The 14524-nt window shown below is 40.9% G+C and overlaps 1 protein-coding gene across 1 annotated transcript in view; it reads left to right on the top strand.

The window, feature by feature from the left end:
• The window catches only part of NPY1R (neuropeptide Y receptor Y1), a 95734-nt gene extending 86100 nt beyond the window's left edge, over nucleotides 1-9634 (top strand). The window contains exon 3 of the mRNA XM_077477147.1: nucleotides 3875-9634. Within this exon, the coding sequence (XP_077333273.1) occupies nucleotides 3875-4291 (417 nt within the window). The 3' untranslated portion in view covers nucleotides 4292-9634. The remainder of the gene's footprint in view (nucleotides 1-3874) is intronic.
• Nucleotides 9635-14524: the final 4890 nt, after the last annotated feature.

Below are 14524 nucleotides of genomic sequence, written 5' to 3'. Positions count from 1 at the left end.
GCCAGGAAAGGGGGGGATGAGCGAGCGCCCCCCCTCATGAGCCATACCAGGCCCCGTGCCCTCAACATGGGGGGGTGCCTTGGGGAAGGGGGGGCCGCGCGTCCCCCCCACCCCAAAGCACCTTGTCCCCATGTTGATGAGGACAAGGGCCTCTTCCCGACAACCCTGGTCATTGGTTGTCGGAGTCTGCCGGCGGGGGGCTTATCGGAATCTGGGAGCCCCCTTTAATAAGGGGGCCCCCAGATACCGGCCCCCCACCCTATGTAAATGAGTATGGGGTACAATGTACCCCTACCCATTCACCTGTAAAAAAAAAGTTAAAAAAAACACAACACACAAGGGTTAAAATAGTTTATTGCACAGCTCCGGGGGTCTTCTGTCTTCGGGGTTCTTCTCGCTGGACTCCTCCGCTATCTTCTTCTAGCTCTTTTGCTAGCGGAGGAGCCCGGCTTTCTTCCTCGCCGCCGCCCTCTTCTTCCGACTTCGGGGGTCTTATCCCCCTCTTTGGTTCTTCTTGCCGGGCCACCGTGCCTTCTTCTAGCTCTTTTACAGGCGGTGGCCCGGTCTTCTGTCACCGCTGTCGCCACTGTCGCCGCCTTCTGTTCTTCTCTTCTTCTCTTCAGATGTTGCCTCGTCGCCCTCTGCTCACAATGACGGGGACAAGGCGCGTGGCGACTTATATAGGGACATCACCGGATGACAGAAGACCGGCCACCGCCTGTAAAAGAGCTAGAATAAGGCGCGGGGCCCGGCAAGAAGAACCGAAGAGGGGGACAAGACCCCCGAAGTCGGAAGAAGAGGGCGGCGGCGAGGAAGAAAGCCGGGCTCCTCCGCTAGCAAAAGAGCTAGAAGAAGATAGCGGAGGAGTCCGGCGAGAAGACCCCCGAAGACGGAAGACCCCCGGAGCTGTGCAATAAACTATTTGAACCCTTGTGTGTTGTGTTTTTTTTTACTTTTTTTACAGGTGAATGGGTAGGTGTACATTGTACCCCATACTCATTCACATAGGGTGGGGAACCGGTATCCGGGGGTCCCCTTTAATTAAAGGGGGCTCCCGGATTCCGAAAAGCCCCCCGCCCGCAGACCCCGACGACCAACGGCCAGGGTTGTCGGGAAGAGGCCCTTGTCCTCATCAACATGGGGACAAGGTGCTTTGGGGTGGGGGGGCCACATGCCCCCCCTTCCCCAAGGCACCCCCCATGTTGAGGGCACGTGGCCTGGTACGGCTCAGGAGGGGGGCCGCACGCTCGCCCCTCCTTTCCTGGCCGGCCGGGTAGCGTGCTCGGACAAGGGTCTGATGTGGACCTGGGGGGGACCCCCACGATGATTTTTTCGGCATTGGGGTTCCCCTTTAAGTCCATACCAGGTGGCGGGGCCAGCGACGCATCCTTCGCGGGCCCCGCCTACCTGGAGATGCGCTCAAAATGAGCGGACTTTCCTCCTCGTGTGTGAGCAAATCATTTCAAAAGTACGGCGGATAGTCCGGCGGACTTAGTACGCCGTATTAGTTCGCTGAAAAAGTGCTGTGTGTGGGCAAATAGCCCGTTCGAAAAGTCCGGCGGACAGTCCGGCGGGAAGTCCGCTGGACTAAGTCCGCCGGATAGTCCGCTACGTGTGTACGCGGCATAATTCATATTGTAAAGTGCTGCGCAAACTGTTGGCGCTATATAAATCCTGAATAATAATAATAATAATAATAATTCTAACCTCAATGTCATTTTTAAAGAGGTTAACAGCATTGGCCCCAAAACAGAACCCTGGGGCACACCACTCACAATTGCAGAATTGTCCCTAATTTGCACATCCATAATGAGTTCTGTATTATTTCATATTAATAGATCCAATAAAGCATTTTTTCCAGTTGGGACTCCTACCAAATGACCCATGAAATTGTCCAGCAATACCTTCATCGTCTTTGAATAACAAAAGGTCTTGCTCATCCAATTTATTTGCCAAACGCGCCTTTCAATTTTGTCCTAGCGCCTACCATTATTTTATTGCATGCTCTTGTGCTGCAATTGTTTTTACAGACTTTCAGCTTTGGATGTAAATAATATAATTTCCTCACTTTCTAGTCTGTTTTCTGACCTCTCCCCCTCTCCTTTCCACATCTATATCCTGTATCTGAATTGGCTATTGCTCAGAAATTATTTTCAGATACCTCCTTCCCTGGTTCTAGTTTAATAGTTCTATTTTCTCCCAAAAAAAAAATTCCCCATTTAGGTAAAATCCATCCCTACAGCAGACCAGTCCATTTCTCTAGGAGTCCAAATCCCTCCTTTTATTACCAGTTTCTCAGCCACTTGTTTAACTCCCTGAGCTCCCACTGGCTCCTTGGTGGGGCTCATGGCAAAGGAAACATCTAAAAAAATACCCTTGGGGGCCCTTTTTTGTTTGTTTTTAGGACACCTCATCTCCCTTTACTTATTTACCTACTTGCTTCTAGCTTATATTTAGCTCTAGCTGGATATCCATTTTTTAGAGGTCTGTGTCAATTTGCAACAGGGGTTTAGACTAGTTTCCCCTAACTCTGATTTGCTCAGCATTTGTAATGTTAATCCTGTGTGGTGCCTGCTCTTAGACCCCTTTCATACTGGGGCGCTTTGCAGGTGCTATAGTGCTAAAAATAGCACCCACAAAGCGTCCTAAAAGAACTGCTCCTGTGTCTCCAGTGTGAAAGCCCAAGGCACTAGCAGAAAGCAAATGTCCAGCTAGCAGCATCTTTGGAGCTCCAAACAAAGGAACTCGCTTCTCCAGGTGAGACAGAAAGGCTAATGATATCACAGGTGCCCGCATCGGCTCTCCTCCGCATATGATCAACACTGAAGAAATGGCTGCACTCCAAGATCCATCAAAATTCTTGTTTAATAAAGAACATCCCAAGTGTTACAGACAGTACAAATGGTAATGAATAAGCACACCTGTTAGTGTGTGAAACGCGTCTACCATTTGTACTGTCTGTAACACTTGGGATGTTCTTTATTAAACAAGAATTTTGATGGATCTTGGAGTGCAGCCATTTCTTCAGTGTTGAGCATCTTTGGAGCGGTGAAGGAGCGGTGTGTATACCACTCCTGCTCATTGAAATCAATGGGCAGTGCGGCTATACCGCCGACAAAGCTCTGCTCTGGTTTTAACCCTCTCTTGACCACTAGCGAGGGGTAAATGTGACCTGCTAGTGGCCGAATAGCGCCGCAAAATTGACAGTAAAGCTCTGCTAAAAATAGCAGCACTTTGTCACCGACGCACCCACCACCCCAGTGTGAAAGGGGCCTTACACCTAGCTCCAGTGATACCTTGATTGATGAGCTAGGAATCTTCCATGCAATTACCAGAAGTAGCTTCTACCATCTTCTCTGCCACATTCTTCAGCAAAAAAATTCCTTTCATCCAAGCTACCTCCAGATATCTGCCTCAGCAAGTAGCTTAAGATCTTGGGCCACTGTCACATGCCCTAGGTGTATATTTATTTTTCTTCTGACCTTTTATAATGGATCTTGCTACCAGGAATATCAGTGAAGCACGCTTCATCTTTTACAAGTCTTTTACAAGACTGTAGGGAGCACATATGTGGGAGAAATGATTTGTAAAGGCTGTATATTCAGTGATCTCCAACAATCTCAGGTATCTGAAACTTCTAATTTAAAACATAGTTACAATAAGCACAATGAAATAACAAATCAGTCAAATGGGGTCATAAGAGGATTATGATGAAAACTGGTTCAGCAATGCCACTATGAAGTACTAAAATTCTCTGCCAGCACTATTGTATTGTTCAGGAGTTTGATAGTGACAAAGAGAATGCAATTTTCATAATATCATATATACTGTGTATACAAAAGTAAAATGTACTAATCATTTGTCAATATTTCAGATATTCCTCAGATTAAAACGAAGGAACAGCATGATGGACAAGATGAGAGACAATAAGTACAGATCCAGTGAAACAAAGAGAATCAATATCATGCTTTTGTCCATTGTAGTTGGATTTGCTCTGTGCTGGCTGCCATTCTTCATCTTTAACTTGGTGTTTGACTGGGACCACGAGGCTGTTGCCACATGCCACCATAACTTGTTATTTTTGATCTGCCATCTAACAGCAATGATCTCGACTTGCGTTAATCCAATTTTTTATGGTTTTCTCAACAAAAACTTTCAGAGGGACCTACAGTTCTTCTTTAATTTTTGTGATTTTAGATCTAGAGAAGATGACTATGAAACAATAGCGATGTCTACCATGCACACTGATGTTTCTAAAACATCTTTGAAGCAAGCAAGCCCAATAGCATAAAAATGCAGAACCAATTGCCTGATTAATGGCAGTTAGTGTGTTGGAAGTCTATGTCCAAAACAAGCACAAATCCATTGCATAAGACTTACTCATCATCACTCAGCATGTCAGCATTTGTGTTTTCACAACTGTGATCAGCATTATTGTATAGGGACTTTCCTATTTCAGAATCAGTTAGTGAATTCCATACATTTTGGAGCTTATGTTTTTGTACAATGGCATTTATTGATATATTGTTTTACATTTTCATTCTATTGTGATTCATTCATATGGATAATTGTGTTTTTTGGCACAGAGAACAACAAATACATTTCTCACCCAAAACTGTGAATGTTACACTCTTTTATACTATAACACTTGGTCTGTCCACCTGAAAAAAAGCTATGGTATATTAGATGTGATATTTATTATAAATGTTACTTTTATACCTATTTTATTAGATTTTCATATAAAATGTATCTATATAGTACGTGTACAGTAAACTACATAAGAGTATTTTGCATTGTATTATGGAGACATTGCATGATTCCAGTTTGCTATCAATGTCCAAACACTATAGCTGCATATGTATATTAATCTGGGTGGAAAACATTTTGGGGAAGTGTGCCTTAAGAGTTACAGAGACGTTACACAATGCTTTTGCTTTCTTTTGTTGTATGTATAATGGCAAATATAATACCTCTTTCTTGCCAGTATATAAGTTCAATGAAATGAAAATGCAATGAAATTTTAATATATATTCTAATATATACGAGTGCTAGCTGTTGTATAAAGTCTGTTAATAATTCCATTCATCTTAAAGAAAGTTTTGGTTTTAAGCAAGTTATACCAGGTTATTGCCAACTTCAGTGATTCCTTGGGAGAAATCAACCAACAGCTAAACTTCCTGATTCTGCCATGTGCTCTGTTGTAGTTAAACAGGTTTGCAGGGGATTTTTGTGTTTGTATTGCAGGAAATTAAGAAGCATTGACATGTGTGCTGGTTTTCTTTATTAACTTAGATGCTAACAGGAGGATGTGGAATTCTCCATTCCACCTAATTTCTTCCTACGATCCACAGTTTATGTTCTATGAACCACTATATAAAACAATGAATTGTCATGGTTGTCATGGTTTTATTATATTACCGGTACCTTTCTTATAGCAATAAACAGTAGGATGTCATATAAAACCAATTTCACTTTTTTCACATCTCTAGTTTAGAAAATTGTTATACATTCACCACAGTTTAATCTAGATTCACCCAAATGCACAATCTGATTGGCTGTACCTTTATGGAAGAGGGTATATCATTGCTCAGCTAGCCATGTGTGTCTCTTGCTATACATTTTCCAGCCACAGGCAGCAAAATGTAGGAATTAATGGGAAGAACTTCTGATGTATATAAACACAGACTAATGCAAAACCTAGCTGTGTAATATGGGATACTTGCCTGCTATCATTACAACAGGTGTATATTTTAAATAATTAAAAGTATGTATTAATTTAATTTATTGTTGGAAAATCACCTCTACCTCATTTGATTCATCTAGGACTTCACATGCTGCACATTACACTTTAAAATAATTCAACACCGATACTGGCAGGCCTTAGGGAGGGAGGACAGGGTTGGGAAAGTCAGGAAAAATGTATGTATCTTTAGCTATAAAAAAGCAGGTCATTGACAGCTCTGGAACCTGGTTATTTAATACCAGCTTGCCTTAGCAGCACGCTGGGGTGTGAGCTTTGTTGAAGTCAGTGAAGATCAATGCAGGAATTGTCTTGTGCAGATACATTTATGTGGCCTTTGATTCCATTAAACCTTTTTGAGTAAAGCAACCCTTTATTTAAAATGTAGATGTGGGGTTGCTCCTTAGTAATACAGGCCCATTTCCTTATTGACTCCTAAATAAAAACTATTTTGCCCATATGTGCTTTTTAAATAAAGTTTCAATTAGTATTTAACGATTCTTAATGTTTTAGTGATTGTGGATAACATATTTCAGAAAAAAAATAATAATCTAATGTCCTTTGTGTTGTATTCACTAATAGAACCGTAACCATTAAAGGCCATTATAAAGCTATAAACATGCTGTACTCTAAAAAGTGAGAATGGTTAATACATGAAATCACATGTTCATTATATGAATTCCTTTTTAAATTGTCTTTATTTATACTTTTCTTTGCAGGTTTGACTCACATGAAATGAGAAAAAAAATATTTGTCAAGCTATTGAATTAGAAGGCTTATTCAATGCTTGAAACACAAAAGGAAAACCACCACATGCATTTAGAGGAAATCTGTTCTCAGGGAAATTAGACGGCATCCAATGTGGACCCCATTCTGAAAATGTTAGTGATCAGGCTGTTATGTTGTTCCAATAGCTTCCTTCATTTCCGAGCTCCTGAGCCTGAGAAACTGACAACCATGCAGTGCAGGAAAGTCCAACTGAAGTCAGAACCCTTGATATCCATACAGGTTCTAGGTGATTGACTAATCATACAGAATTCACCGAATCAGAATGATAGCTGAAATTTTACTATTTTCAGTAGAAGACATCAAGAATGGAAGCCACCATTCTTCCTCAGTACAGGTTTCCTTTAAAGCAACAATGCAAAAGTAGAGTGTAAGCCCTTGTATACATGGTCGGAGATTCCGTCTGAATGTTTCCTATCGGAGCGTTTTGTCGGATTTTCCAACAACTTAGTCCGATCGTGTGTATGCAACATCACTTCCGAACCTCGTCCGGAATTAATCCGTCGGAATAACTCAGACGGATTTGGTCGTCGGAATCTCCAATCGTGTGTACAAGGGCTTACAGTTTACATTTCCTTCAGAAATGCTGCTGAATACCAATCAGTACAGATGAGCTCAAGGTTCAGTCTAAACAGAAGTCTGAATCGATCAGAACACCTGAACATGTACCTATTTGACGTGAGCCAAACATCATGCATATGATATGATATTCAGTAGTGGTATTACTTCCGCTATTATGCTTGACAGCCTTAAAAAACCACTGATGTCACTGACCTTTTTACTTTCCATGGCTGGGAATCCCCAGGCCGACGCCCACCAATCCATTGAATAGAAAAAAAAGATGATGCTGTCTAGTGTGTTTACTTATTTATTTATTTTTATTGTTACTGTATGATGTGCTATAGCATAAGTGACACTAACAAATAAAAATATACAGTTTAAATTGCTTGAAAATTACAAAGGTCCCCCAAAATACATAGCAGACCCTTGTAGAAGTCTATGTGCCAGGAGTTGGCAATGAAATGGCATTTGCTGGCAATATAAAACATGCCATCCAGGAATGTTATTTAAAGTGGTTGTAAACCCTTACATATACTCAGTGAAGTGACTGGCCTTAGGTGATACACAGAGATGAAACAAATCCTCCTACATAAGCTGTATCTTTCTATCAGCAGTCTCCTCTTTACTACATCCATTCAAAGTTCAGAATTAATAAAGTTTGTCTTAGCATTCAGAAAAAAGGGGCAGAAAGCTGAAGTCACACTCTGACACAGTCACCCCCCTCCCTTCACACAGCACACAGTAATAAAGCTGAGGCTGTTAATCACTAACTGTGCGCATATAAGTTGTAGATCCGCCCAGAATTAAACCAGACAAGCTCTGAACATCAACTTTGACTCATCTTTTCTTGTGGTCGGTAATAAGCTGTCTCATCAGTGCTGCAGTGCTGAGCGGGTTTCGTAAGTGTGGTAATTGCCGTAATTATACCTAGCTGGTCTTTGTCAGGTATATAGAAATACCATTTTAATCACAACACCTCCCCTGTCACCTTCTTTCTCTTGGTGTCAGGAAAACTTGTCAGGGGTGATTCATGCTGATAGCGGTGGAACAAAGTAGCAGACAGAAATGATAATGCTCTTAAATGAAACAATTACACACTATAGAGGGTTCAAGTAATTTCTACTGGTCAGTAGAAATGGTCTCCTGAAATCCACAGGGAAACCAACCATTCTGCGGGTGTTGATTTCCTGGGTTCCCTGCAGCTCTCATTGGTTCCTCTTAGTGATCTCTACATCTTTACAGGGTACAGTAGTAACATGAAGGTTAGCTCAAAAACCAGAGAGAGTTGTTCAGGATGCAGGAGATCAGCATTACCAAAAAGTGTTGTTTTACCAAGAAATCTTAGGGTGCAAGATAAGAGCAGTATTCAGCAACACAGTGACCAGGAGATGTAAGTATTTACATGTTACAAGATTATGCATCTTAAAATGTAGAGAAGAGTTTGTAAAAAAAAAAAAAAATATAAGAACATTGTGAATTGTTAGTTTTTTACTAATAGTACACGACAGAGATGTAATAATTCCATAGCTTATATGATGATTATTCAAGCATATTTGTTAAAATATTTAAATATATCTGTGATAATTCAAGAAAAAGAGTATTCTAAACAGCTTAAAGCTATTTAATTTGATGGACACATTCATCAGTGCTTTATTTTTCCAATCATATTATTTGCCTAGATTAGGTTCAGCCATGTATGCCCTTAAATGTGTGAGTTATATGCCCAAGTTTAGCAATTCTTGCAAAAACAGTGTCATGTTGGAGTTAACTCTGAAGTAATATTGAGTAATATCCAACATGGAAAATGTCCTTGATTGTTCAGTCTTTTCAAGATACTCTATAGGAATCATAAGGGTTCCTCTGGTGTCCATGAGTTGGCTCAATGTAGGGAAAAAAATAATGGTGGTTCTTGGGGATGAAATGATCCAGAAAAGCATGGACAGACGGTTACTTTTCTTACTACCATTTTATTTTATTTTAGTGAGATATCCCGACTGTGACCCCCAAAACAAGGAAAGGACAGGTTTAACCAGAATGTCTAACTCGTACATAGGGGTTGTGTTTTACTACTGATGTGTGTATGTGAAGCATTTTTAAAGAATTTGCCATGCATTACTTATAGTACATTTTGAATTGTATCATATGGAGAGGTTTTCACTTGAGTTTATTGTTGCTTTTGCTATGCATAATTTTTTTTTTCTTTATATACAGTAAGTGAATCGTAATGCAATTAGAGCAGGGAAATGCATATCACACACAAGCCATTAAACTTGTGTTAGACTTCCCGCTGAATCTGATGACTATGTACACTAAAAATATAATTTATTTCTGGTAGTTGTAGCCTACTGTATATTTCTGTTATAGCTTGAAAGTAGCTCATACTGTCTTGTCTCATTGGTGGCTTTGCACTGACTGTTAATGCATTGCACTGTATGATGCGCACATGAAAAATGTATGGTAATTAAAGTAATAAAATAAGATTAGAAAATGTATTACTGAAAATACACAATTATGTTTAATATTTTCCAAAATAAAGATTTACAAGCAGGTGGGTAAAACTATTATAATTTCCCATGGCTGGTATTATTCCTTCGAGAAAATATTTGATATGGCTATCAGACTAATGACTATGGCCTTACGATGAGTAAGTAAAAAAAAAAAAAAATGAATGAATTTATTTTTCTCTGAATGTGAATGTTATAAACTCATATGCTTTTTTCTAATGACTTTTTTACACTTAGCATCATTCTGTCAAATTACTGTATAACACATGCTGCCTTGTGATGTGTTCAGCTAAAATGGGGCAAGCACAGGACTTGTGGAGCAGAGACTCTCAAGCAAAAACACTGCTTATATCTTCTCTATAAACAGATCAATGAGTTGTTTTGCAAACACTTAATGTTATATACTGTATATAGTGATTATATTTAGATTCTTTTTTGACAAATTTACATTAGACAGAAATAAATTATTATTATTATTATACAGGTTTTATATAACGCCAACAGTTTGCGTAGTGCTTTACAACATCAGGGAAGACATTACAGTTACATTACAATTTGGTACAAGAGGAATCAGAGGGCCCTGCTCGTTAGAGCTTACAATCTAAAAGGGAAGGGTCAATTGATACAAAAGGTAATAGTTGTGGGGGGGGGGGGGGATGAGCTGATGGAGAAAGTAAAACAGCGTTAGTTAGACTCAGGATAGGCTTCTTTGAAGAGAAGGGTTTTCAGGGATTGTCTAAAGATGGGTAGATTAGGGGACAGTCGGACAGATTGGGGTAGGGAGTTCCAAATGATGGGAGAAGCTCTGGAGAAATCCTGGAGGCGAGCATGGGAGGAGGTGACAAGAGAGCTAGAGAGCAGGAGGTCTTGGGATGACCGAAGAGAGCGGCTTGGTTGGTAATTTGGGACTAGGTTAGTGATGTAACTAGGGGTAGAGTTATGGATGGCTTTGTAAATTATTGTTAGTACTTTAAATTTTATTCGTTGGGTGAACCTCCGCTCCAGTCTCAAGTCTCATGCAGACTCTAACAGGTTTTCCTCTAAGATTGCCCTGTATTTGGTTCCATCCATCTTCCCATCAACTCTGACCAGCTTCCCTATCCCTGCTGAAGAAAGGCATCCACATAACATGATGCTGCCACTGCCATGTTTCACGGTGGGGATGGTGTGTTCAGGGTGATGTGCCATTTTAGTTTTTCACCACACATAGCTTTTTGCTTTTAAGCCAAAAAGTTAAGTTTTGGTCTCATCTAACCAGAGCACCTTCTTCTACATATTGTGTCCCCCACATGGCTTCTTGCAAACTGCAAACTGGACTTCTTATGGCTCTTGCAACAATGGCTTTCTTCTTGTCACTCTTCCATAATGGCCAGATTTGTGGAGTGCACGATTAATAGTGGTCTTGTGGACAGATTCTCCCATCTGGCTGCTTCTCTAATTAAGGCTCTTCTTGCCTGGCCTGTCAGTTTAGGTGGACGGCCATGTTTTGGTAGGTTTGCAGTTGTGCCATACTCTTTCCATTTTTGGATGATGGATTGAACAGTGCTCTGTGAGATTTTCAAAGCTTGACATTTTTTTTATAACCTAACCCTGCTTTAAACCTCTCCACAACTTTATCCCTGAGCTGTCTGGTGTGTTCCTTGGACTTCATGATTCTGTTTGCTAAGGTTCCCTAACAAACATCTGAGGGCACTAAGGCTCCCTAACAAACATCTGAGGGCTTCACAGAACAGCTGTATTTATACTGAGATTAAATTACACATATGTGAGCTCTTTTTACTAATTCGGTGACTTCTGAAGGCAATTGGTTCCACTAGATTTTAGTTAGGGGTATCCGAGTATAGTGGGCTGAATACAAATTCACAACATAATTTTTAGATATTTATTTAAAAAAAAAAATTTTTTAAAACATTTATAATTTTCTTTCCACTTCACAATTATGTGCCACGCTGTGTTAGTCTATCACATCAAATCCCAATTAAATACATTTATGTTTTTGGTTGTAATACAACAAATTGTAGAAAATGTCAAAGGGTAAGAATACTTTTTCAATGCACACTAAAGAACACAGAGCTATAAATACTGCATGAGGGAACATTTCTTTGGCCAATAATTCAACTACTCTCCTTTCAAAGTAAAAAAGAAAAAAAGCTTTTATTGCAATATTTAATGTAACCTGAGCTGGCAGGAAAAGTTGTGGCAGGATCCAGCGTCATTATATCGCAATGCCATGCAAGGCCATCCAACCTTTAGTATTAGATATTTCCATTCATACTCTTAAGCTAAGTATTCCTGACAGACTTCAGTGTACCGTATATACTCGAGTATAAGCCGAGATTTTCAGCCTCTTTTTTGAGGCTGAAAGTGCCCCCCTCGGCTTATACTCGAGTCACCGCTGTCTGACTGCCCAAACAGCGTGTCGAGCAGACAGACAGCGGCCATTCTACCTTTCAAAAGCCGCGCCTCCGCCTCCGCCTCCGCCTGTGATAGGCGGAACACTCAATTTCCCAGCAGTCAGTGTTCCGCCTATCACGGACATCGGCTCATCCTCGGATGAGCCGATGTCCGTGATAGGCGGAACACTGACTGCTGGGAAATTGAGTGTTCCGCCTATCACAGGCGGAGGCGGAGGCGCGGCTTTTGAACAGGGGAATGGCCGCCAGGGCGCCGACGAAGAGCGGCGATCCTGGCATGGGACGACACGGAGGCTCGGGACGGGACGACACGGAGGCTCGGGACGGGACGACACGGAGGCTCGGGACGGGACGACACGGAGGCTCGGGACGGGACGACACGGAGGCTCGGGACGGGACCGGACGGAGGCTCGGGACACAGGTAGGCTGGACACACAAGGCTGCACGGACACACACACACACACACACACACACACACACACACACGGATGGATGGATGGACACACACACACACACAGGGATGGATGGATGGATGGACACACACACACACACAGGGATGGATGGATGGATGGACACACACACACACACACACACACAGGGATGGATGGATGGATGGACGCACACACACACAGGGATGGATGGATGGACACACACACAGGGATGGATGGATGGACACACACACAGGGATGGATGGATGGACACACACACAGGGATGGACGGACACACAGGGATGGACGGACACAGAGGGATGGACGGACACACACAGGGATGGACAGGCATATCTCACCCTCGGCTTATACACGAGTCAATAGGTTTCCCAGTTTTTTGGGGGTAAATTGGGGGCCTCGGCTTATACTCGGGTCGGCCTATACTCGAGTATATACGGTATTCAAAATATTGTACAGTTGGCATTTATGTTACACAGCAAATAAACACTTGCTGCAGACTTAATGCAACAGTATAAAATACGATGTACACCTGATTTTACTTTTATGCTTTGCTGAGTTCTCATTAAGAGAAAGGAAACAGCATATGGCAAAAGGGCTGGAGGGGAAGCAAAATTTAAGTTACCATTGCTTATCGTCCCTGCCGCCCTAACTATAACCAAAGTATGAGATATACTTTTATGAACATATTCATCATAATATCAAAATTAAAGGCAGTCATTATGCCTTTACAATTCTGTTCATAACATTATAATTTTGTACTGTATAGAAGTGATAAAATACAGTGTGCACTGATGAACAAACCACAGAGATCCCTAATATACCAACCATCCAACTTTGCTTTGCACTAGCTCACAGGATCTAGACTGACAGCTGAACGTGAAAGGAAAACAATATAAAAATATGTGTTTTATCCTTCATCACACTGACAAAACATATTTAAATATTGAAAATTTGACATATGTACATAGGGCTATTAAATTAAAGCAGAATTCCAACCATTAATAATTATATTGATAAATATTCATATTTATATATCCAATATATAATTATATTAATATTGTTATTATGTTTTGTAATAATAATATAAAATAAAATATTCTTATTCTTTTATAATTAAAATGTTCTGCAAGTTTGAAAATGACTTGTTAAGCTATTGCTAGACTTGGCAAGCTTCACAAGTTTGTTGCAAAATTGCAGCAAGTCTGCATTGTATGACTCCAGATCAACTTTCTTTGCAAACATTCTGAAAGTCTGCTGCAAGTTTTGGTTCAGTTATGTTGTGCAATAGTCATCCCACAAAAGGGATCACTGCGGCTGAATTTTCATGCTGTAGACTTGCTGAGCTCTTGCTGTAGACTCACCACTGCAACTTTTCTCTTGCTAGAGACTTGCCAGGAAAACTTGCTACAAATCAGAAAATGACTAGAGCTTTTGATTCAAGTGCCATGCAAGTGTACAACTTGCCAGTGAAAATGTGCAGCAAGTTAGCAGACTTACAATTCAACACCACCACAAATATGTGGCAAGTTACCCTTGCTATCTGGGTATATATTTAATATTTAATTATTGTTGAAATTAATGTTAATTAAAAATACACTAACCATTTACCTGCCAAAAATATTTGTATTTCTGTTCAGACAGTCATGATTCACACACCTCTGCTTTACTGTATAGCAAGAATGCTGCAATACTATTCACTGTTGCAGATCTATAGTTTCCTATCTATCATGATTGCTCACTGAACTATGAACGAGACGCACCATAGTAGTGGGAAAGAAACAGCACAACACCCATGGGAATGGATCAGCATGCCATCCATGTGGAAGTAACAGCAACACAATCTTGAGAAACAAACATCACACCCATGAGGAACGAGCAGCATCACATCCATGAGTTCACACTGTGCTGTGCTCTCCTCCACCTTTAGACTGTTGATTAACTCCCCCCTCAATTTTAAAACTTGTGCTGCACAGAAGAGTTTGATTGGTTCACAATGCATGACTTTTAATGCAGCCTGGATTTTGCTGTGCAATGGATTGTTGGAAAAAAATATAAAAAAATATATATTTT

This window comes from Lithobates pipiens, unplaced genomic scaffold, assembly GCF_037356315.1.
Source record: "Lithobates pipiens isolate NorthernLeopardFrog02 unplaced genomic scaffold, aLitPip1_a1.2 Scaffold_13, whole genome shotgun sequence".
Classification (NCBI taxonomy): Eukaryota; Metazoa; Chordata; class Amphibia; order Anura; family Ranidae; genus Lithobates; species Lithobates pipiens.
Note: the sequence above shows the minus strand (reverse complement) of the source record. Positions and strands in the feature narration are given on the sequence as shown.